The sequence below is a fragment of the Lygodium microphyllum genome, chromosome 10 (genome assembly GCF_053477565.2).
Source record: "Lygodium microphyllum isolate KBCC chromosome 10, Lygodium_microphyllum_v1.1.10, whole genome shotgun sequence".
In the NCBI taxonomy this organism is placed as follows: domain Eukaryota; kingdom Viridiplantae; phylum Streptophyta; class Polypodiopsida; order Schizaeales; family Lygodiaceae; genus Lygodium; species Lygodium microphyllum.
Genome location: NC_141144.1, coordinates 151,624,747 through 151,649,809, shown reverse-complemented (window position 1 = coordinate 151,649,809; position 25,063 = coordinate 151,624,747). Strand labels below are relative to the sequence as shown.

Below are 25,063 nucleotides of genomic sequence, written 5' to 3'. Positions count from 1 at the left end.
TGCCAAGTCCTTAGGCAGATCAGAAGTGGTCGTGTCTTTTGTTGCCCTTTGAGCATTCACTTGTGCAGATCGAGTATCAATTGAGCTAGTCACAGTGGATTGCACAAGCATATCCTTCGGCTGAGAGCTAAGGGTGGTGTCATGCCCCACCTCTTAGACATTTGGAAACTTAGATGGAGATAAAGATTGGGATTGAGCAACTGCACTTAACGACTGCTGTTGTGATTCCTGTGTCCATTTAGGGAAAGAGGATGTAGAAGATTTGGGACTCCTAGGTGGACTTGGCACTGGCTGGAAGATTTGCTCGTGGTTGTTAGATGATTTTGCCATTTGCTTTGTTGAGCAATCAACCTTACCATGAGCAATGTTGCGCCTATGATACTCATTATCCTCTTGGGAAATCAAAGGCTCCTTGGGCACTAGTGGCTTTTGTACACACCCAACTGTTACATCTGATGTCCGCTTGTTAAGCACACTAGGCTAAGGATCAACGATTCGAATAGTCATGTTTGGTTTCTTGCCTTGAGACTTGGATTTTCATTTAGCTTTTCTCTTGTGCTTCTTTGCTTTTAATATAATCTGAGCTTCAACTGATAGAGGAGGCTTAGCAAGGGGTTTTGGTAACCAAATCCATTGGTTACTTGTGTAATACTCTTGAACACGTAGCAATGCTTTGGATATCGATCGCGGCGTTGTGTTGGCTCTCCATTGATACCTTCCTCTATAAGGCTTGGGCTTCTTTTGTGGTCTTCTACGATATTTGTAAGTCCAAAGCCTGTCCTTGGCATTGTCTCCTGACCTTCTTGTTTCAAGCATGGCCTTGCTCGCTAGTTCTCTCTGTTCAACATGCGCTTGTATCAACTTTTTCAACAAGTCCTTGCTCTCATCACTAGACTTGCTTGGTATGTCAAAATGTTCTTTGTCCTTCCCTTGAGGTTTGATGAGGTCACCCTTACTAAAGGTTGTAATTATCCTCACACCTGGTAGTGTCAAGTGTATCTTCTGTGCTATATAGTCGGCCTCACACTTTGTCGCCCTTTTGAAGGGTCGTCCTAGAAGGGTTTCCTTTCCACAATTAGCACTATTTGGAGGAACATGAAGTTTCAATAGTTACGAGGATTTTGCACTTCCCTATAAGTGCTTGTGGGTATCCCCCGTAAGGATTAAGAGTTGCATTAGTCGGTGTGAGCTCTGGTTGGCCTAACAGGGTCCATGCTTCATAGGTCAAGATATTAAAATCAACTCCTTCATCAATGAGAGCATCAATACATGCTCTCTTTTTGCGATGAGTTTGACCCTAAGATAAGCAAGCGGTACTATGTCTTCATCATCCGAGTCTTGGCTTATAAATTTAAGCTTTCTAATACATGCCCTTGAGTCCTCAACTGCACCACCAGATGTGGATTCTCTACTGATGTCTTGGGTCGTCTGTGCAGTGTCATTCAAGGTGCATCTATCGTTAGGACTGTCATTTCTAGTCATCCTTCTAGTTGTAACTTGACGTTGTTCCGTTCTGCTTTGACTAGATGCACTCTCAATGCAACATATACATGCTTTTGTGGTGTGGCCTTTTTGCCCTTGTTTGCTAGATTGGCCCATTGAGATTCTAGGATCTTTGCTTGTCTTTGTTCAGGTATGGGCTTTTGGTTGCTATTTTGCAAGTGAGAATTTATGCTTATGTAGAGCCATTACTACACTAGGATCTAATTTAGGGGACCTGTCGCGGTGCGTGTTCTCTCTCCAACCTACTAGGGGGAGATGCAGAGGGGGTAGAGCCCCCTTTGCGGGGATCCACCAGGGGGGGGGGGGGGGGGGCAGTCCCCCCCCGGCCCGCAGGGCCATTATGCTAAACACCATGCACGATTTGAAGGGCCATTCGTAGCCAAGTTTTGAACTACTTGCTCTAGATTTTAGGCCAGTGGTAGATCTATGATGTGGTTTAGACTCTATATGGTCTTTGGGTCAGAGTCTATAGGTTAAAAATTTGAAAAAATCCAAATTCGGCCTAGCAGGTCCGAATTGCAGGGGCCAAATGTCTCGATTCAGCCCGTTCGAATGGCGGAGGGCCGAATGCAATTGGTCCGAGTGTCAAACTCGGACGGTTCGAGTGAAGCTGTCCGAAGGCCGAATCAGGTGGGTTGAGTCGTCAGGGGCCGAGGGCCGAGTGGTTCATTCAAATGGGTTTGGGCCGCACGGCCAAGGGCCGAGTCAGGTGGACCGAGTGCAAAATTGGTCCGAATGGTCGACTCGAACGGGCCGAGCGATGAGTATCCGAGTCAAGTGGCCCGAGTCGCCAAACAGCCGAGGGCCGAGTCAAGTGGACCGAGTGGTCAAGTGGTCCGAGTTAGGTGGGCCGAGGGCCGATTTTGGGACTCGGCCCAGAATCGCCGTCACTCGGACGGACCGAACACAATGCGTTTTTCACTAGACTTACACAAAATTCGTCACGCTGGATGATCGAGGCCTTTCTACTAGTCGAATATCTCCATATCCTAGCTACTCATGTAGGAGAAGGTGTGGAAGTACCTATAGTGGGCAAAAAACTCCTTGATGGCAAGATGGAAGGAGGTCCATGCAATGAAGCTCTCCCTCTCTCCAACTCCCTGAATCCCTGAAATGCAAACTGAGGTCTCTCCTGCCACTCCTGGCCTCTTATTATCCTGCCCAGGCCTGCATTCACCTTAGTCTTGCTCCCCTTACAAACATTTAACCCAAAATTTCACTTTTTGTCCTTCTTTTTCATGTTTCAGGCTGTTATACAGCAACAGAAAACCATACTGTGTGCTCCAATGTTTTGCTTCTATCACTCTGTTGCCAATGGCCTATAAGGCACTAGCCAAGATGATCGGTAGGTGACTCCGTCCCGTGCTTCCAGACATCATTCATGACACATAGACAGGTTTTGTCTAGGATAGGAGCATCCTAGACAATGTCTTCACCTTCTTTGAGGCGACTGAATGGACCCAGCACAGTGGTCAGGGATTGACTGTACTTCTCCTGGACTTTGAGAAAGCCTATGACAGGGTTGACTAGGACTTCTTGGAGGGCACCATGGTGAGGTTGGGCTTCCCCTAGGCATGGATCCATGGGGTCTCTGCACTTTACAGATCGGCTACCAGCAGAGTTCTCATAGGTGGTAAGAGGGGGGAGGAGTTTCGGCTGGAGAGATTGGTCCGGCAGTGCTATTCTCTGGCCCCGTATCTGTTCCTACTCTTTGGAGAGGTGATGTCTTAGTTCCTCAGGTCACGTGTGAGCGGGCTACGTGGCCTTTTGACTTCCGGTGAGAGAGGAGACTGAGCTGTTAGATTCAAAGTATGTAGATGATACCGTACTTTATATAGAGGACGATGAGCTGATGCTGGAGAGAGTGAGACTAGCACTAGAGGTATTCTGCATTGCAGCGGGAGCGAAAATCAACTGGCGAAAGTCGGTTGGTTTCCGGTTTCCTTACGGACCCGGACTCTAGTATGTAGTGGGGCGTCCACTTGGGATTCAGATGGGTGAGCAGAGGGCAAACCGTCCGATACCTAGGGTTCCAGGTGGGACTCGACATCACTCCTACCCTGCAGTTTCTTCGAGTCCTCGACTCTATCAAGCAGAAGCTAACCTACTGGAGTGCTGCCCACCTTTCCTAAGTGGGCCGAGAGCCTTGGTGGTCAGCTAGGTCCTCCTAGTGACGGCTTGGTACATCGCCTTGTATTGGTGCTTTTCCTTGTCTTGTGTAGTTTAGCCTTGGTGCCTAGTGTGGAATTTTCTTTGGGACGGGTCAGACGGTTCCAGGGATTCTCGACCAAGGTGGCATGGGCAACCATCATCTGGCATTGGCCTGAGGGAGGACTTGGGATCATAGACTCAGAGTTCCAGAGCCTTTCCCTTTTGGGCAAGCTAGTAGTCCGTGGGCTCACACCAAGAGGGAAAACTTGGAAGATTCTACTGCAAGAGCGCCTCCAAGAGTGCAGTCCGTGGGCTCACACCGGGATGACAAACTTGGAAGGTCCTACTGCAGGAGGACCTCCCCAGGAGTACAAACCGAGGCTTGGTGGTGACTAGAGGCCGTCCTTGAGATGGATCTTCATGACGGCCCAGATCTCGTTCCCCCAGATGTTCCTTCCTCCGCAGCCTACTTCGTGTGTGGAAGGGCCTCCGTAAGGCCCTAATTCAGAGCCCCCCAAGTTACGAGGAGGAGATAGACGGCCAGCCAGTGATCTGGAACCCCCAGGTGAGAGACCAGGACGGGATACAAATTGGTGAGTGTCCCCACATCTAGTGGGCTGCCGACCATGCTCGTACCATTAGGACATGGTGGGAGGTGTACAAGATGGAGGTGTTGCAAGAGGCATCAAGTTATTAAAGAGGAATTGAGCTGAGGAGAAGGGAGATTGACGCAGCGATACCTCAAGAGTGGTTTGACCCCCCGATACGAGAGCTGGTAGAGCCTGGCGAGGTATGGGCCGCTAGATTTCCACCAACAGATATCCCCCTACAGGTGATAGGTAAAGTGGGCGGCACCCCCCATGGGACTTTCTTCACCGTATAAGAGGGGAGGTGTTTGGTCCTTGTGACAAAGGGCAATAGGATGAGGAGATCTTTATCCTTCTGTGGAGGAGGATTCATGTGGTTGGTCTTCAGGGGAAGACCTTGCGTCTGGACCCTTATGTGTTCTCGAAGGAGTTCCGAGAGTGGCGCCTCTGGATATGGGAGAGTAGGCCACTTGATGAGCTGGAGTGGGACCTTGGAAAATGGCTATGGCCGGCCACTATGGTCGCCAAGAAGCCACCGAGGTTCTTGGAGTATATAGCGGGATTGGCAGACATATACCGATGCAGGAGGACATAGGTTGGGCGTCTTCCCGTAGCAGATATTGGACAGAGCACATCATCATGGATGCCTTCGGTCGGACTTTTTGGCGCCGCCTATGGGACAGTTGGAGGCCGAGGAGGATATTGTATTTGTTATGGCTTTTGGCACATGGAGGTCTAGTGGTGGGGAGTTGGCTAGCCCAGATGCAGCAGGATGGAGGGTATAAACACTGCACACAGCAACTTCTAGAAATTCCAAAGCACTGCCTTTGGTCGTGCGAGGTGGCATAGCTTGTGTGAAGAGGAACAGGCCGCATTCTCTGCCATCTGGCACCCAGCCTTGGATGTATCTCGTGGGGAGCTTTCTGCTCGTAGGCAATCAACCAAGGCCGTCACCTTTTGTACTAGGCCGAGATACAGGACACGATTTTCATCATTGAGCTGGGTCTTGCGCAGTGGTCAGTTTGGAGGCTTTGCCTAGCCGCTAGGTACTGGAGCCCACAGCAGACCACTCAGAGGTATGGGATATCGTAGGGAGTCTTACTGGATGGCACATTTGGAAGGTGCGGTGCCAGGAGGTTTTTGGCAGGTAGAGCCTTTCAGAACAAGCAACTTTGGCAGAGCTCTGGACCTCCATCATCCACTACCTCCGAGACCAGTGGGACTAGGTGCAAGGCGAGTTCGAGCTCGTCAAGAGCTCCGTTTCCTCGTCCTACACACGTCGGGAGACCAGGACTTGTTCTTCATGATGCAAGCAGGCAACCCCAGATGGCGATACATCCCCCTTCCATGGCTTCTTGTCCCCATCCCCCCCAAACCACCTTGAGAGTGTTGGGATGTAAAGGTCCTTTATTCACCTCCGTGTATTTTACACGTGTATTGTTATGTTGTACATGTGAATGCACCCTTACGGGCCCTAAGTATAAATACATTTTATTCTTTGTGTACCAACACATTGTTGGTACACCCAAATCTGTTCAACACTCTTACTCTCACTCTCGCTCACCTGTTCACTTTCTCTGCTGCAAATCTTCACGCTTCTGCTACCCGCGCTCTCCAACAACTGATATCAAAGCTGAGGTTAAGGTGCTCGCGCTCCTCGAAGTCCGCGTGACATCACCAGCTCTTCGCTCGCAAGAAATCAGTAAGTCGTCACTCATACAGGTCAGGTCGTCACTGTTTCCAAGCACGTGTATGTGCTGGACAGTCAGGCGACAGTGTTGCGGGTCACGTTTTGTGCAGCGACAGCCTGATAGACAGGCGACAGGTCAATTTTTGACCAGGCAGGCAGTCGAACAGGTCACGAGCAGCCAGGCGCAGGCTGCACAGGTCAACGCAGGTCACGAACAGGCTGTGTGGCACCAGGCGCAGGCTGCACAGGTCACGCGATGCAGTTTCGTCACGTTTTAGAGCAGGCGACAACTCACGCAAGGCTGCGTGGCATCTGACGGGCAGTGCGATAGTCAACGGCTGCAGTTCGACACATTTTTCTTCCAGAAATTTTTTACATTTTTCTAAGGTTTACTGCAAGCAACCCTTTTGCCACTGACGGGAGTTCGCGGGCGCAAGCACAGTTCTCGGATTTGGTCAAATTTGAACCTGGAAATTTGGGCCTTTTCCCAGATTTGATGTTGTTTATGCTTGACAGTGACATCTGTGTCAGAAATTGCAGACATTGTGCGCATTGACCTCAATTAATTTGGGGATTTTTCAAAATTTGTTGGAATTTTGCTCATCCGAGTAAAATTTCTTGGCATTGGACCAAGGAAAATTGGGGCTTTTCATGTATTGATGTAATTTTGCTCAGTTGAGTCAGTTTGGCTGACATTTCTGCACATTTGGACCTGGAAATTTGGAATTCTGTGCAGAATTTGATAAATTTCTGCATTATTTGCCTGTGCAGTGGCTGGTTTATGTCAAAACAGCAAAGGATTATTGCTGGTTATGCAAGAACAGCAGTGTATTTGCTGATTTAGCTTGTGCTCTTGCAGTTCAGTGTTTTTACACTTGTACTTGTGAAAAATGGCTGCAACTTCTTCCAGTTCTGACATTAAAAGTTTGATGGAAATCAAGCGATTTGATGGTCAGGGCTTTGATCTTTGGAAAGATCGTATGCAGGGCATACTATTCCTAAAGGATTGTGAGGATGCTTTGCAAATGGACGCACAAATGTCTGAGGCGGATTGGGCCAAAGTCAATAAAAGGGCTGTGGCTTATATAAAGATGGGTGTCACTGATGACATTTTGACAGACATTAAGGGTTTAGACACTGGTCATGCAATATGGGAGAAGTTGAAGACTACCTATGAGATCACCACACCTATTAATCAGGTGCATTTAATGTGTAAGTTGGTGAATATGCGGCTGGATGAGTCGAAGCCTGTAGCTGAGCACTTGAGTGCATTTACTGGCATTTTAAATCAGCTCAAGGATGCAAGTTTGGATTTTGATGATAAGTTGAGGGCGATCTTTTTGATCATGACATTGGGAGACCTTGGTTGTTTCTCTCAGTAATAACCCCAATCTCACATATGATGGTGTGAGAGGTTCGATCTTGAATGAAGAAATTAGACGTAAGTCTAGTGGATAAGGCAGCAACTCAGCTTATAATGTTAGAGGCAGGGCTGAAAAGAAAAATGCAAATGCTGGATAGAGAAGCAGGAGCAAGAGCAAAGGAAAAGAAAAGAGTGATGTTACATGCTATCGGTGTGGTCGGAAGGGCCACAAGAAGCCTGATTGCAGGTATTACAAGAAGGAACAAGAGAGAAAGAAGAATGCAGGAGACAAAAAGAAGAAAGAGGAAAAGGCAGATGCATCTGAGGCAGGTAAAGGCAAGGAAAAGGCCAATGTGGCCTCTAGTGTTGTCATAGAGGAGCTCTCAGATGCAGAGGCTGATGTATTATGTGCTGTGGATTATGATGCCCTTGTATGTCACATGCAGGATATGCAGATCACCAAGGCTGATGTGATTGATGCACTTTTGTCAGTTGATGATTGTGTCACTCAGACTTGGATTGTAGACTCTGGTGCCTCTTTCCATGTGACTCCATGCTTGGAGTGTTTTGCTACTTTTGATGCAGGCTGTTATGGCAAGGTTTACCTTGGAAATAATCATGCTTGCAGCATTGATGGGATTGGCACCATACACTTGTCTTTGGATAATGGGCAGGAACTTGTGTTGAAAGATGTCAGATATGTGCCTAGCATCAAGAAGAGTTTACTATCTGTTGGACAGCTTGACTTGCATGGTTACACCACACTGTTTGGTGGTGGTTTGTGGAAATTAAAAAGGGGTTCCATGCTGATTGCTAAAGGAACGAAGAAGGGCACTCTGTATAGTCTGCACTGTAAAGCCTTGAATGGCAAGTTTCTTGCAGTTGCTGAAATTGGCTGTCATTTGGAGTTATGGCATAAGAGATTAGGCCATATGAGCCAGAAAGGACTTGATGTTCTTACCTCTTTGAAGAGGGTTGATGGAAAATGCTCTAAACTTGATTTTTGTAATGACTGTCAGTTTGGAAAGCAAATGAAAAATCCCTTTTACTCTAGTGTCTCCCGTTAGTGCATTCTGATGTATGTAGCATGCCTTTGAAATCGTTGGGTGGTGTTGCATACTGTGCCTCTTTTATTGATGATTATTCCAGGAAGATTTGGGTTTATTTGTGGAAAAAGAAAAGTGAAGTGTTTGCTGTTTTTAAAACTTTTCATGCATTCGTGACCACTCAGACAAGTAGAAAGTTGAAATGCTTGAGAACTGATAATGGGGGTGAGTTCACGTCTAATGAATTTAAGTCATTTTGTGACTTGCATGGGATCAAAAGGGAGCTTACAGCCCTTCTTCAAATGGTGTGGCTGAAAGATATAATCGGACTCTATGTGAGAGAGTGCGGTGCATGTTGTCCACTGCTAATCTCCCTCATGAATTTTGGGGAGAGGCACTTAAAACCGTGGTTCACATTTGCAACCGCTCTTCAAACAGGTCCCTAAATAATGGCATTCCTGAGGAGGTTTGGTCTGGCAAACCGGCCTCATATGACCATTTACGAATATTTGGCTGTGATGCTTTTGTGCATGTTAGAAATGAACTGAGGAATAAACTTGACCCGAAATCCACCAAAGGCATTTTCATGGGCTATGGTGATGAGGGTGAGTTTGGCTATAGAGTGTGGCTACCTCAGTCCAAGAAAATTGTTCGCAGCCGTAATGTTGTGTTTAATGAGGCAAAGTTGCTGAAAGGTACTTTAGCCTCTGATGAAGACATGAAAAAGGTCAAATTTCAGAATTTGCAGCCACCTATTACTTCAAATGATGAGCCTCATGGTGCTGTACCACAGGCTGAAACTGATGATCAGCCGGTTATCTTTGAGCCAGATGATGATGGACAACAAATAGAAGCACAGGGAGGTCATGGACAGCAAAATAGACTTGCTGATTATGAAATTGCAGGTGCTGGAAATGAAAATGAAGGTGTTGTACAGCATGAACAGCATGCTGAAAATGGCTTACAGCAGCCAATAAATGCTGAAAATAACATGCCTCCAGATGTAGATCCGATTCCTGAGAATGTAGATCATTGGGTACACAGGTCTACACGCCCAAGAAGGCAGCCACATAGGTATGACCCCTCTTTGCATTATGTGATGCTTACTGATGAGGGTGAGCCTCTGACATATAAAGAGGCTAAGTCATGCAAATTCAGCAATAAGTGGGAGCTAGCTATGCAGGAAGAGATTAAATCTCTGTATGCTAATGATACTTGGGATCTTGTGTCGTTGCCCAAAGGAAGAAAGCCTCTTCCAAACAAATGGGTTTACAAAGTAAAGACAGTTGATGGGAAACCCAAGTACAAGGCAAGATTGGTTGCCAAAGGATATGCACAGAAGGAAGGGATTGACTTCCAGGAGGTCTTCTCACCTGTCGCGAAGATGACCACACTACGTGTGCTTTTTGCTCTCACTGCTGTATTGGATTTAGAGCTGTACCAAATGGATGTGAAAACAGCTTTTCTGCATGGTGACATTGATGAGGAGATCTACATGAAACAGCCCGAGGGTTTTGTAGTTCCTGGAAAAGAGCAGTTGGTGTGTAAACTAAAACGCAGCTTATATGGGCTGAAACAAGCACCACGGCAGTGGTACAAAAAGTTTGACACTTTTATGCTCTCTCATGGGTTTACACGCAGCCATGCAGATCATTGTTTGTATATGAAAAAGGATACAGATGGCAGCCCTATCATACTTGTTTTATATGTGGATGATATGTTGTTAGCTGGGAAGAGAAAGAGCTTGGATGCTCTCAAAGATCAGCTGAAATCAGCTTTTTCCATGAAAGATTTGAGGAATGCAGAGCATATATTGGGCATGAGAATTCGTAGGGATAGAACGCAGAAATTGCTGTTCTTATCTCAAGAAAAGTACATTGAAAATGTACTGGACAGATTTAACATGGCTGAAGCTAAGCCTCTCGGAGTACCCTTACCTCCATACCTTAAGCTTAGTAAAGCCAACAGCCCAAAAGATGACATGGAAGCCAATGCTATGAAGGGAGTCCCTTATGCATCAGCTTGTGGCTCTCTTATGTATGCTATGGTGGCTACTCGTCCAGACATTGCTCATGCAGTGGGAGTTGTCAGCAGGTTTATGTCAAATCCTAACAAACCACATTGGGAGGCTATCAAGAGTATTCTTAGATATCTGAAGGGTACACAAAGAAAGTGTATTTGCTATGGGCAGGGTGCACTTAATCTGCAGGGTTATTGTGATGCAGATATGGCAGGTGACTTAGACACTCGCAGATCCACTAGCGGGTATGTCTTTACAGTTACTGGAGGGGCTGTCTCTTGGTGCTCCAGGTTGCAGAACATCGTCGCAATGAGTACTACTGAAGCTGAATACATATCAGCTCTACTGAAGATTCTAAGGAAGCTATTTGGTTGAGCAGACTCGCAGAGGATCTCGGCATGTCTATGAGTACTCCAGTGTTGGGATGTGATAGCCAGAGTGCTGTGTATCTGGCTAAAAATGCCATGTATCATTCACGCACAAAGCATATTGATGTGTGATATCACTTTATTAGACAGATTTTGGAGGATGGTCTAATCACATTGACCAAGATCAAAACACAGGACAACCCTGCAGATGTTCTCACTAAAATTCTAGGCAAGGCTCAGCATGAGCATTGCATACGACTAGTGGGAGTTGGTTAAAGGTTCACTCCGGACCTTTAAGTGGGAGGTTGTTGGGATGTAAAGGTCCTTTATTCACCTTCGTGTATTTTACACATGTATTGTTATGTTGTACATGTGAATGCACCCTTACAGGCCCTAAGTATAAATACATTTTATTCTTTGTGTACCAACACATTGTTGGTACACCAAATCTGCTCGACACTCTTACTCTCACTCTCACTCACCTGTTCACTTCCTCTGCTGCAAATCTTCACGCTTCCGCTACCCGTGCTCTCCAACAGAGAGGCTTGTATACATGATTTACTTGCGACTTCGCATTAACTCCAGCTAGTCTGTCAAGCATGAGCACCCCGTTGTAATCAATATTTTTGAGTAATATAATTAGCCACATTTTACTTGCAAAAAAAAAAGGTCTCTTCAATGGCAGCCGCATAAAGAAGTACTACCCTCTCTCACACCCATTGCATGAGCCGCCAATGCTAGAACCCCTTGTCAAGGTGTGAGTGGCCAATATCACAGAGTTTGATAATGAGGATGAGTAGAACCAGCCTACCTAAGCATAACGGTCACTGCCAAGTAAACACACACTTTCAATGTATTGATCGATGAGGGAGCTGACTTTAATGTCTTAACTCGTGATCATTGAACCCACATTGGCAGACCGCAATTGCAGCCTACCAACACCAAACTCAGCCCATATGGGAGCCGATCATATGCACTCTTGGGAAAGTGCAAGGCTACAGTCTCTATCGAGTTTGAAAGCATAGGAATAATATTTTATGTGTTGCCAAACACCAAAGATGCAGGTACGGAATTGCTGTTAAGATGCACATTTGAAAAGCAAGCTCATTGCAATGTCAACTACGAGTCCTAGTGTATTCACCTCGCCATAGGCAACATACGTATAGTCACCGCTTTCAGCAAGGTTTGCACGACTCCTTCAAAGACCGCAAAGCCACCGGTAGAGAAACCCACCGTCAAGTCTAAGGAGGGGGGTCGTGACTCGTCACCACCTGCCAAACCTAAAGACCTGCAAACCCCTGAAGCCAAAACTAAGAACCCTGGAACCAAGGCTTCAATGGACACCTAAACATCAAAGCCTGCCCCCTAGGAGCACACATCCTTGGGCCTGCAAGGCTAAGAACCCACACTCAAAACCTAGGAGGCCAAGACGAAACCATAGACATCGACGTATGGTCAAGCCGCAATGGGTTCCCAAGACCTGATTGCAAGGGCAAGGCTACTATGAGGGTAACACCTAGATCTAGGTACCTAAAGCCAAAATGGCCAAAGGCACTACTCAAACACCGCCCTCAAGCTTGACCACACAACATCAGGATAGATCAGGCACTCAAGCCACAAGAGACTCAAGCTGCTAAATCCATAGAACCTCTAAAGCCCAGCCCCGCAGAATCTAAAACAATCCATAGGCCTAAACCGCAACCCTTGCTACTAACAAACTGTCTCAGCTTGACCTACTAGTGCCCTTCAAACCTCAGAAGCACCCTTAGCAGCTGCAGCTCAGCCTATTGAACAAGAGGCCAAGCCACAACCGTAGAAGCAACCAGAGCTGCAACAATCAACTGCTGAACTCTCTAGTTCAATCAAGCCCCAGCCACCTGCAAGCCTTAGACCCTCTTATGAGCGGAGATCAATTCTAACCTTGGCCACCACAGACTTTGCTGAGAACAAGGGAATGACTTGGTTTCTTGCCTTAGACACTTAGATGCCACTTTCCGGTTGCTTGCTAAAAGCTATGATCGCTTGGACTTGGACCTTTTGGAAGAGCCTTTTGCAACGGAGGTGCGTACGCTACCTTGCTTATGGGAAGAATCTGAATTTGTATTCGTTAAGGCTACCAAAGCAGCTGAGGAGTTAATCACCACCGAGATTTCCTGTGACCAAGCACGGAAACGATGCCTCATCACGTCATATGGCAAGCGCATTGCATACGCCATTGACCAAGGAATCAAAGAATTGAAGTGGCTCGTTGACAACGACTCTTCTTTCTTGAGGAAACGGTACGCTCTCCGATTTCAATGGGAATTTGAGGGCTGTCAAATCATGACTAATGCTGAATAGAGATGAGCTATCAAAACCTCGTAGTATAACCCCACTTATGTAGCTCCAACCTTCTATAGAGTCTTGACAACAATGCGTAATAGACCCCTAGAATAGCACCTCCTAACCCATCTGTCTTTAGATCATATTCTAACTGAGGAGGAGTTACACATTGCTAGCCGAATTGGCTCCGGTGACTTCCTAACGGACATCCTTACCTACATCACTCACGTAGGCATTCGCCCTATCGACATGGACCACTACGCTAAAATGGAATATAATCCAAACTTCTATGCTTGGCTCATGCAGAAGTGAAGCACCGTGCACAGGTGCTGAACGCCCTTAACCCGTTAACCTCTAATCCTAGGAAGGATCCTTCTCATCCTCAAGGGGGGAGGGGGTAAGGTGAAATCAAAAGGTAAAATCAAACAGGTAATGTGAATAAAACGCAAAGAAAACTAAAAAGCCTCGGTCAATGGCCAAAATAGATGGAAAAAAAATTTGTAAATTGAGAAAAAATGTCATGAAATCTTAGAATGAAGGGATTTCTTGAAGGAAAAGTCTACTAATGTCCTTAAGCATCTCAAGTCAGTAAGCATGAAGTCTTTCCTTTTGCGAGTGATTCTTTTGAAAAGTACTAATGGCAAATATGGCTTCATGATAGGCAACCATCATGGTAGGCCAAGAAAAGACTGGCAATTTGCCTTTCTCGCGGAAGAAGAACAAGTGAAATACGGTCTCTCGGTGGAGGCGAGGGCTTTCAATTAATTTAAATTCCGACATATCTTCAACCTAGAGGATGTAGCCATCGAAGAACGGGCGGTGAGGCAGATTATTGAGCAATGCGATCTGCAGAAATACATGGAAGCAGCGAGCCAAAGGGTGGATTACATCCATTGTGCAGAATTCTTACGAACATTTCATAGGAACCACGGCATCGTAACCGTGCGAGAGGGAGAAGAAACTCGTTGGGTGCAGATTGAATTGACGCTGGAGAGGGACAAGACTTGATGAGGCAAAAGGTGACAACCTTCACAACCTCCATCCCCGCAACAGAGGGGCTGCTTGCGGAGTACGATGAATATGTCAAGGAGCATCTCTCTCAACTAGAGAAAGCCAAGGAAGAGAAAAAAATCGCAGTGGCACAGCTAGAAGCAGAAAAGGAGACCATGGCTACATTTCAGCTGGAGAAAGCCCGTCAAATAGCCATGGCCCAAAGGGAGATCGGTGAGCTCAAAGAACAACTCCAAGCTAAAGACGAAGTGGAAGCCAAATGGTGGGCAAGATTGGACCAAGAAACTGAAGCCATAAAGCGCCTGTGAAGACACAACAAAGAGATCGTAGAGCTCTATGAGGATTTGCAAGCCAAAATGAAAAAGATCACTAAAGCCACAGAGGAACTAGAGACATCGAGGGAGGAAAGAATACGTAGATACGAAAAAAAAGTGGAGAAATTGACACAAGAGGTAGTCCTGGTAACAGGAAGAGCAGCAAAGAATGAAAAGAGAAATGGAAGATCAAGAATAGAGGCTAACAGTACTAGCCCAGAGGCAGGGGGAAAGCCTCAAGGAGATGACAAAAAGGGCGGATGAATGGGCAGCGCATAATGAAAGACGAGTCAAAGCCTTGACGCGCCGTGTGGCTCAGGCTGAAAAAGATAAGGTACTAGCTGAAAGCCAAGCAGAGGCTGCCCAAGTGGGCTTCGAAACCCAGCAACGTACCTTCCTCAATGCACTACTCGTCATCACCTAGGCAGAGGAAAGGAAGGCCATTGAAACCATAAAGAAAATGCTGCAGATTGCACACAAGGCCTTGAGAGCAGCCTGCAGATGCTGCCGCAACTTGTGGAAGTCAACCTAACCTTGGAAGAGCAACGGAGAAACCTATTGTTGGCAGGTCTAACCCCATAGGAAATAGATGCAATTGGGTTTGCGGAAGGAGTCCAACAGGAAGCCTACAAAGAAGATGAGATTGGCCCAAGCTTTGAGATGGGGCCCCATGAAGAAGAGATAGCCCCACAGCCTCCTTTCCCACCACGGCCAACAATCTGGAGAAAGAAGGGCCGCGCTTAAGGAAAAAAGAAAACAGATGGTGGAGGAAGCAAGGAGAAGGTTGAATGCCAAACCAATACAAGTGCCACCCACGCCTATTCCACTGAGCTAGGATACTTGCCCAGCGAGCTTCCACGCTGATTTGGTGATCTGGGAACAACAGGAGACTTCTAAAAACCCCTTCGACTTGAACTTTCAGTTCCTCACTAGTTTGCTAGGGTTTTACCAATCAAGGTGGTGGAAGAAGTAATCAATATCGAAAGCAGGCTCGGGGAAAAATGGCTGGCGAAGAGAGAACAGAACCCCCCCTCTGGGGCACAGAGGATGCAGAATTTTGGCAAGACAAGGTTTTTTGAGATCCTGAGATTAGTGCCGAGGTATGAGTGCCAGTCTACATGGATAAGGCGCCTCTGTGATATAAACATGGACACTTGGGTGGCTTTCTGCAACACCCTCCCATTCGAACACAACAACCCTACATTCATGCCATACCCCCGAAGAATGGGAGTGGATTTTGACCACAATGTCCACGGCCGGTACGACTTTCCCATGATCTACAATGCGAATTGTACTACGCCGAAGGAGGCCCTTATCTTCACCCAAGAAAATTTGAGTGACTCTATAGTCCGTTTTGTAGATGAATTCTCCTCATGCCCCGACCCTGCATTCATTACTACCTGTAATTACCTTAGGCTACTTAAAATACTACTTAGGCAAAATCCCACTCCACAAGAACACAACCTTCCACCCCTTTACTTTGATCCCAACTCCATAGACAGTTGCGCCATGGCTAGACTGATAATGCGTGCTGCTTTTCTCCCTTCGTTTTGTTTATCGCTTCTAGAAGATATGAATGATAGCCACTTTATGCATTGCAATCATCCATTTCTCTCTACCACCACTCTGCAAGTCCGCCTGAACCTCAAAGGGTACTTGCAGAGTTGGCAATTCCTAAATAAGTCTCTTAGGTCCCCTTCTCCACCCCACTCAGACAACAAAGCTTAGCTCTCGTCCTGCCTATGTAATCAAGAATAATAATAATAATAATAATAATAATAAATAAATGCAAAAGAGAAAGAAAGAAAGAAAAAAAAAAAGTAAAGATAAGAAGCGAAGAAATCACAACAAACAGCAATTTGCACCACATAGGCCACAGTCACTGTACCTAGGGGTTCTCAAGTTAGGTGCGTCCAGTGGCTTCAGTCGGCCTGCTCCGTCTCTAACCCCCTAGCCTCATTTTGATTCCCCGCTTCATGCTTAGGGCACATCAAGAGAAGGACATATCTAGGGAGGTAACACTCGCCTATGGTTAGACTTGTCACCCCAAGCTACACGCACCGCACCTCCCTTATGCACAAATTGGGTTCTCAAGTGGGGAACAACACCCAGGCTTGCTTGTGGTTCAAACCAGACACAACCCGAGGTAGTGCACCTTCTTTTCTTTTCAGGTACAAACAAGGCTCCAACCCTTAACGTCGGAGACCCCATCATCCACGCAATGTGCTCCTGGCCTCCTCCACCTTAACCAATTGATCAGCTTCTTCCCAAGACCAATAGCCTCAAGACTCCATCATCATCAACTCACATGACCGCCCTTTTAAATCAACGAACCTTCATCAGCTCCAAACCGCAAGTGTCCTAGAACTAGCACCCATCTAGGAGAGGGGTAATCTTACACGACATGTCACCATGCAAACGAAGCATAGCAGATACAGACCAAGGCAGCCCCAGTCAAAAAGTGAATAAAGAAGCTCATTTGAAACAACGTAGGACAAAGCAAGCTCAGAAAAAGAGGGAGCTCCATCCACTGTGACGAGGTCCTCTCAAGGATGAGGGAGGCCCTGTCAAGGATGAAGGATGCTCTCTCAAGGATGACGGTAAGCACCGAATATTCTAGCAAGGCTCTCTCAAGAATGAAGGAGAACCTCCAAAGGCCCTCACAAGGAAAGCGCGAGGCGCAATGTAATTTATTTTATAAGGAATACAAGCTTCCTCCTGTGCAAATGGTGAACTCTGAACAAACATAGGTGAAGAGATAAGGCAACTTAAAGGGAATGGGGAAAAGCCAGGTTCCGCTCGTGTCGTTGCAACCTCAGCCAACAAGAGGGAGATCCATCCAACACCATATTCAAGGGACAGATTCACTCCAGCTCAGCATTAGGGAAGGATGCGTACCAACTATATCTTCGATTTCAAGGCCGGTCCTTCCAACACCATCCCCCGCAAGAGCTTGTATATAAACTCAAAAAAGCCATCTGGATACACCCATCCCACCTTCCAACTACTACCCATCAATGCCATGGGACTAGCACTAAACTAGGAAGGGGGTAATGTTAACCTCAGCACAAAAAGAAAGCGAAAAAGTGGAAAAGCGCAAGCTAAGTCAAAGGCAGAAGCTCATTCTTAAATGTAAGGTGCCCCTAAAACTTTTTGTAAAAGAGTGCCAAACTCCTTCCCGTGCAAATTGTAAAGGTAGATGGGTGGTAGAAAGGAAGCTAGGAAGAAGATAGGAGGACAATGGGAAAGAAGGCCGGCCATGCAAAAAGGGGATAAGGGGATGACCGCCCAAAAGGGATTTAGGGTTTTGTATATAAAGTTGAAAAGTGAATGAATAGCTCATTCTTTGGTGTGTGGCAAAGTGTACTCTTCTTCTCTCATTCTCTTCTGTTTGCTTATTTGTGAGAACTTGAGAGAGGGAGTGTGAGTGAGGGAGTGAGTGTGTGAGGATGAGGGATCTTGGAGGTGAAGCTCTCTATCATCTCTTCTCTTCTCTCGTCTCACGCGTGGCTATGGATGATGGAGCTTGGAGGAAGAGGCTTGAGGATGCTTGAGCTTACATCACGAATCGTGGAGCTACCGGAGTGTTGGAGGGAGGAGGCTACTCATTGGGGCATCAAGGTAAGCTCACTACACCTTGGTAGGATCGAAGGCATGGCGGCTAGGTAAGAGATAGCCATAGGTTTTCGCTTGAAACACTTGAAACAATAAGCGGTCCGTGGGCCTTGGCGGTTGAGTGTGAGCTCACCTCTACCGAGGAGCACTACATATGCAGATGTTTAGTGTAGGACCATGGATGTCTAGGGCTTTTCCAATTGGAGTTCTAGGGGCCCCACATGAAATACTAATTCAGCATATACAGATTCACCCCACTAGACTGCACCTACCCCATGCTGCAGAATCACAGGAGACAAGGCCATTGCACTTGGCTGAGCACAGCAACCTTGACCACCTGGTCAACAGTGACTGAGGGACATACCATAGTGAGATCAGAGCTATCATTGCAAGATTGACCGAGGAACAAAGATTTATTTTGGTTTTTTTCCAGGCAACATTGGCCCTTTGTAGAGGTTAATATATCTTTCTCTCTCTCCTTCACACATACACACACACATTGCACCTGACACTAGGTTCAAGAGTGGAGGCACTTTGGTTGCATTTGTTGTCATTTATTAACCTTTTATACAAATTCTTGTTGCACCAAGGTAGCCGCTACCAAAATATCTTTTAGTTGCATACATCAGATCATCAATAACACTAATGCATAGGAGGCTATAGAGTAGGCAAAAGTACATAAAATGTACTGTTGCACCACATAGATGTGGCATAGGCTCTGACAGGAATATGTTTTGACTCTACAAAGATGGTGCAGCTTGTTTGAAATAGTTTTTTGGTCCTTTGGATCAGGAGGATCAGTCGGATAGGGTTGTCCTTCCTTCGTCTGCATTGCTTTATGTCGTTGCTACCTATTCTACTGGTATGTTCATTTTTGTTGACTCTTTCAATATGGACATTGGATTTTTTGACTGCTGGCAGGCAGATTACATGCTGAGCGGACATTTTTAACAATCAGCCAACCTGATTTCCTTCTGAAGCATTCCCTGTTACTTAGAGCAGAAGTTTCATGCATGTATACATGAGTAATTTATACACGTTTGAAGTTCCTTGCGTAATATAGATGAATTCAAGAATTGGGAAAAAATATAATGAGAGGTCTCTGTGTTATCTTACCCTATGAAGCTTATGTTACGGTGCATACACACTTTCCTGCTTACACTTGAAAAGTTTTAGTTTAATGGATCGAAGGTGTCTTGCCTTAAGGCCGTGATTTCTTTTGTACAGCCTGCTGAGCTGCCAACTGCAGTGCATCAGTAGTTGGTTACCTCATTATTTTGCACAATTCTCATGTTAAGGGATGCTAGTAAACCTTTTTGCCAAAAAATATGGTCGGTTTTCTAGAGTTGGCACTATGTTGCTTTCAATAGTTTAAGTTTGGTGTAGATATGCTTGTCTTTTCTCAGGCCTTGTTTACATATGACACATTAGCTTGTTTTGTAAGGATAGGTCATGGATGAAAGGATTTAAAAATGTACAATGGATTATATAAGATAGGTCCTGCATGAAAAGACTTCAAAAATCTACCATTGTAGATCCAAACAAAATAAACAACAGGTCCGACCAGTTATGGGCCCCCTTTGATATATAATAAACTACTCTTAAACTGCAGTTCCTGCAACTCAGGTCTGTTTGAATCCAACATAGAGAGATCTGCACAGTTTCAGAACATTGGCACCAAAACATCTTAAACTACGTTAGAAAAATTTGCTTAGGAAAGCTTTTCCAAGTAATCCACTCACTGAGTGTTGTGTGTGGCAGAGAGAGTTTGAAAATCTCTCAAATCAGTTTCATCACCATCCACACATCCGACTGATATTGAAATATGATGAGTCACTTTCGCATTCCATCTATGCTGGTGCAGACATTTTTATCATACCTTCTATCTTTGAACCTTGTGGGTTGACACAAGTAAGTGCCTCATCACCAGGTTACCGCTTACTATTTGAACTGAATTCTTTAGTAGAAGGTGGTCTGTAGTAGGATAGTAACTATCTAAGGCTTTTTTGATCTTTGCTTTGGTTTCAATTTTTTGCACCACAAGTTAAACAAGAATCAAGGTTTTCTTATCTCTTAGCGCTTTACAATTTTCGTCCAATACTAAAGACTGCACCTGGAAATTGCAATTAGATGATTGCAATGAGATATGGTGCTATTCCAGTTGCAAGGAGGACAGGTGGATTAAATGATAGGTACCCTTGAAATCCTGTCACTGATGTGCTTTTAACTTTTCTTTTCATGGTCAAGAGTTCACTACATCATGTGAACAACTTGCTAACAATGTGCATGTGCATTATAGTGTGTTCGATGTGGATGACGAAACAATACCACTCCAGAGAAGAAATGGATTTACGTTTTTGGTTCCTACTGAGGAGGTCAGCGATATGTGAATGTCCTCTCTTTCTGCAGTTTTATGCTTGTGTCTTACTTGTATGTATGGTTGCCATGGCATATCCAGGTACTGTGTACCACTATTACTCTTCTTTACCTCTGTAATTAGTGTATGTGCACCTGCAGCTGCCTAATTCTGAAACTGCCCATATATGATGTGTAGATGTGTGGTGTGGGTGGGTGTGTGCAGACAGTCTGGTGCATCTGTGCAGGCGTATATGAGAAAGTAGGTTCCTGTTAGGGTCTATTGTTAGCCTGGTGTTGCAGCCTTCAAGTAATTTAAGGGTGAGCACCCAATTTCAATTTTTGCCTCCGAAATAGCCTAATTGATGGTGCTGATTTTCAGGGCTTGAACTCTGCCCTTGATCGTGCATTGAGATACTATGTGGAGAGATCAGAGTGGTGGATCGAACTTGTTAGAAAAGTCATGCAGATGGATTTTAGTTGGAATACCTCTGCAGATCAGTATTATGAGCTATATGAAAGGGCATTAGCTAGAGCAAGAGGACCCTGAGCTTATGATGACTTTGAAGAGAGAAGGAAGGCTAGTCGAATTACTCTAATGACACGTGGCCAGCAAGATACATCCCGTTCACCTCTCAATATGAGGCAGTCAAAGATTGATTGCGGATGAGCAAGACAGGCAAGGTTCTCTCACATTTGTATCAATTGCATGGCAGTATCCTTTTTGGCAGTGTTGAAGGCTGTTATTACCATTGGTTAAGCTGCGGGCTTCTATTCAAACCAGTCATTACTGGTATTAATGTTCATCATTGTCTTTGTTGGGAAGGAATTGCTTCCCAATCATAATTCATTGTTATTTTTTAATGATTTTATTGAATGTCCATAAATCCTCTCATTTGGTTTCTGAAATTTTTAATTGGGAATGGCATGTATTCATTCTCTACACAGCACCAAGCAGCAGTAGGTTGGTTAAAATGTTAATGCCAAATCTGTTCTTAAGAGACAGAAGGTCAGTTTTGTGTCCAAAGTGAATGTAGAATTCTAACCTTTGCATCTTCCACCACCTTTCTGATTATGCTAAAAAAATTTAACAACAAAGGACCTGTGATTTTTCAGGAATCAAATCCTCGGTTCCAATTAGTCATGCGTCGTTGGCTTTTGCTAGGCAATTTTTGAGAGAACATCTGAACGATTCTTTTTGTTTGATGAAAATACTCTGAAGTGTTTGAGTCAGGGTTGGATTCTATGCGCGTACTTTATGTTTTGTATGGTACCATACCGTATGTTTGTTTCATACGGTACCGTACAGTTTGCTGTACCAAGAAAAATGACCATTTAAAATGTCCACTGGCACATTTTTTTGAAACATTGCCCTTTTTTTTGGCTTGTTACACATTGAAACTTCTCTTGTTTCACACTCCTCCCTCTTTCATACTCCTTTCCCTTCTCTTCTCCCTCACCTCAGCCCTAATAAAAGGGCAGTCCCCCTCCCCCATCTCACCACACAAATCAGCCTGCATCTTCATCAATCTCCCTCTCTTCAGCTCAACTTTCAAGTCATTGTCTTCTTCAATCACCGTACTCTCCCTCTCCCTTACCCTTACCCTCTTCCTCTCCCTTTCCCTCACCTTCTTTTCCTCCTATCCCTGTCCCTGTCCCTTTTCCTCTTCCTCTTCCTCTCCCCCTCTTCCTCTTTCTCTCCCTCTCCCTATCCCTTTCTCACCTTCTCTTCCTCTCCTCTCCCTCTCCCTCTCCCTCTCTATTATCCCTCTCTCTCTCTTTCACCTTTAAGTTTCATTCATACATATTACATCCTCTCCTTTTCCCAAATCCCTCTTCCTCTCCCTCTCCTCCTTTCTCCTCATTCTTCTCCACAATGCCTATGCCCCTTCATGATCTATCCTTAAGTCTTAAGTTGCACATTTTATATGTGTAGGCTGATTTTATATGGAGTTTTATATGTATTTTTTTAATGAACACACAAAACAACGTACTTTATTCTTAAAATTTTTGTGTACGTTCCATACCATACACATTCGTGCAATGAACGTATCCTACTAAATGTACGAAAACACCCTGGTTTGAGTAGTTATTTTGATGAAGATATCTAAGAAATGGGATAATTTTGTTACGCATCTATTTCAGTAGCTCCAACAAAGATATATCAGCTAGATTTTTGGAGAGTTACTGGTGAGAAAACTGAGCTGAGCTAGGTGTCCAGCTGAGCGGGAAAGACTCACAGTAAGTCACATCTGTACCTTCTCCGGCCTGCATGCAGGCCAAGTGGACTGTAGAGGATGCTGGCTATAGGAGGGTCCTCCATGCCCCAAAGTGCAGAAGGTAGGAACTGATGGAGAGATGGATGTTGATTGGTACGCTTTGCAGGTGGAGGCAAAAGTCCCAGACTTGCAGTCTGTTGTCCAAGCTTTCACATCTGATATGTTCGAGATCAGCAGTGCTAAATGGAAAATTCTCCACTGGCCCCTAAGAAGGCTCACAAGGTGGGAATGCAGCTTCCAATGGAAGCTATCTGTCAGAGGTATCATGTCTTCGCTCCTTCAGGCCTATACCTCTACTTTATGGGCCCGGTCCCTACAGATGATGAGTATTCCAAGTGGTTTCCAGATACTTAATCAAGCGCACAGTGTCTTGGTTTATTTTAGGCTTGTAGGCAAAGGTTTCTACTGGGTGCTGGTCGGCTCCCAGGCTGAGAGGGACCAGATTAGATCATGCGCTGTTGGTTTTAGGGGGGAACCTATTACATAGTTTTCCATGGTCTGCTACCTTCTCCTCTGGAGATGTTGTGCCATCTAAATGCCCCGTTTGGGTCTGTTTCCGGAGTGTGCACACCATGAGCTGAGTCCTGCCATCATAGCTACGCTTGGGAAAGTTTTATATGTTCCTCCCCCCTCTTCTAATGCTTCGAGATAGGAGGGTTGAGCCCTCTAGGTGCTGGAGGTCCATGATTAGAGAGGGCTCGATCTTGTTTGTGAGGTGCGCTTCTCCAACTTCACTGACATTTGTTATTTATTCCACCAATCAGGCTACTTTGCCAGATTGTGCAGTCAGAAGAGTTCAGAAAAGCGAGGTTATTGATCCAACCAGGCTGAGAAAGGCAAGATGGCTGACGGAGGTAATACTCAGAAAGGAAGTCAAAACACTGCCGAGACATGCAATCTAAGAATGTTAAGGATGCACCTCACAAGACGGAGGTGGCTGATGATAAGAAAGGTCAAACTGGTCAAAGCAGTGCAGAGAAGGGCAAAGGAGCAGAATCCATTGTCAATAATAGCAGAGTACTATTGGCTCCAATTAAACAAGTGGTAAGGATGATAACTGAAGGTTTGGCAGGGAGAATCAAGGCACGAGCCGCACTCAGGATGGCAAAGCAAAGGACAGCAAAGTATCCATTAAGAAGATGGCAAGGGGCATGCTATCACTCACTAGCATTTATGCTTCTCTGGTTGATATTGCAGACTCCTAGTAGAATGGGAAAAATGGAGGTGGTCTCCAGGAGAATTTCTGTACTTGGAATGCTCATTGTGCTCCAAGGAGAGGCCAGCCGAGCTGTGTGCCCTGATCAAGAGGAATAAGCTTTACATAGCAAGCATTCAAGAGACAAAGTTAGGTGTTAATCATACCATTGAAATCAGTTTACCTGCTTTCGGGATTCCTGTTCCAAGGGCAAAAATGGGGTTGTGCTTTTGGTCAAGGAAAGAGACTGGTGCCCATTGCTAAGGACGGTGATGGCACTGCTGCCGGAATCTGGAGTACTGTGAGAGTGCTGAGCGACTCGATTGGTTTGCCATCTATGCTCTGAACGTCATATGTATGCAGGCAGATAGGTGGCTCTGGCTTGAGTCCCGAGCGTCAAGTGAAGCCGCCATTTTGCATCAGGTCCCGGAGATCGCTCACAGGGGCTGGTAATACGATTGAATGTGAAAGAGATGCGTGGAATGTCTTGAGTGACAATTTGCAGCAAGTCATGAAATAGTGCAAAAACTATGGGAGAAATCAAGCTACCTTTGGGACGACGGCAGATTGATTCAGCTCAACAGTGTAGAGACAATCTTGTTGCTGCTCTTCTTTGCACACCTAATGATGTTATTTGTCTCTTGCAAAATGTTGCGGTTGTGCTAGGAATCAAGAACTCGATAGAATTGCAGATACTAAGATACTAACTGAAAGTTGATGCCCCTCTGATTTGAGGAGGTTCCAACTTCCTCCTTATATTCACTCAAGGAATCTCCTATGATGATTGAGGATGTACTTCGATGATGAAGACATTTCTGCGATCTTCAAGAAACATCTATCTGCTACTGTAAGTAGCCCCTTTGATGGTGATAATAACCGGTCCTCCAGAGTGGGGAATTTTCTTGATAACATGCAGGGTCGAATTGGCCCAGATGTTGCTCTATCCCTCAGCCCCCCTTTCACAGTTGATGAGCTTTATTGTGTTGTTAAATCCATGAAGAAGACAAGAACCTTAGGTACTAATGGCTTTCCTGTGGGTTTCTTTTTAGCTTATATGGGATACTTGTGCCAATGATTTGTGTAACATGCTCAAATAGTTTGGAGCTGTAGTATTCTCACTAAGGTGGCTAATCAAGGTAGGTATAGAAAAGCTCATACCAAGCCAATTGTGAGGAGGCTATTGAGTGTCCATTGACGATGCCGATTGTCACCAACAGAAGAATGGGTATGGCAAGGAGAATTAA

General features: G+C 45.4%; 1 protein-coding gene and 1 pseudogene across 5 annotated transcripts in view; both read left to right on the top strand.

The window, feature by feature from the left end:
• The window catches only part of SS4 (starch synthase 4), a 141,905-nt gene extending 120,617 nt beyond the window's left edge, over positions 1 to 21,288 (top strand). For 2 of the 5 annotated variants that reach the window (XM_087687032.1, XM_087687036.1), the window contains 5 exons: positions 19,752 to 19,901; positions 20,121 to 20,182; positions 20,290 to 20,365; positions 20,545 to 20,607; positions 20,728 to 21,288. In XM_087687032.1, coding sequence (XP_087543158.1) covers positions 19,752 to 19,901; positions 20,121 to 20,182; positions 20,290 to 20,365; positions 20,545 to 20,607; positions 20,728 to 20,895 — 519 coding nt within the window. In that variant the 3' untranslated portion in view covers positions 20,896 to 21,288. Of the gene's footprint in view, positions 1 to 19,751; positions 19,902 to 20,034; positions 20,183 to 20,289; positions 20,366 to 20,544; positions 20,608 to 20,727 lie in introns of those variants that run through there. The other 3 variants (XM_087687033.1, XM_087687034.1, XM_087687035.1) reach the window with 3 other exon arrangements.
• LOC148030683 (uncharacterized) lies at positions 7,158 to 19,015 on the top strand (annotated as a pseudogene).
• Positions 21,289 to 25,063: the final 3,775 nt, after the last annotated feature.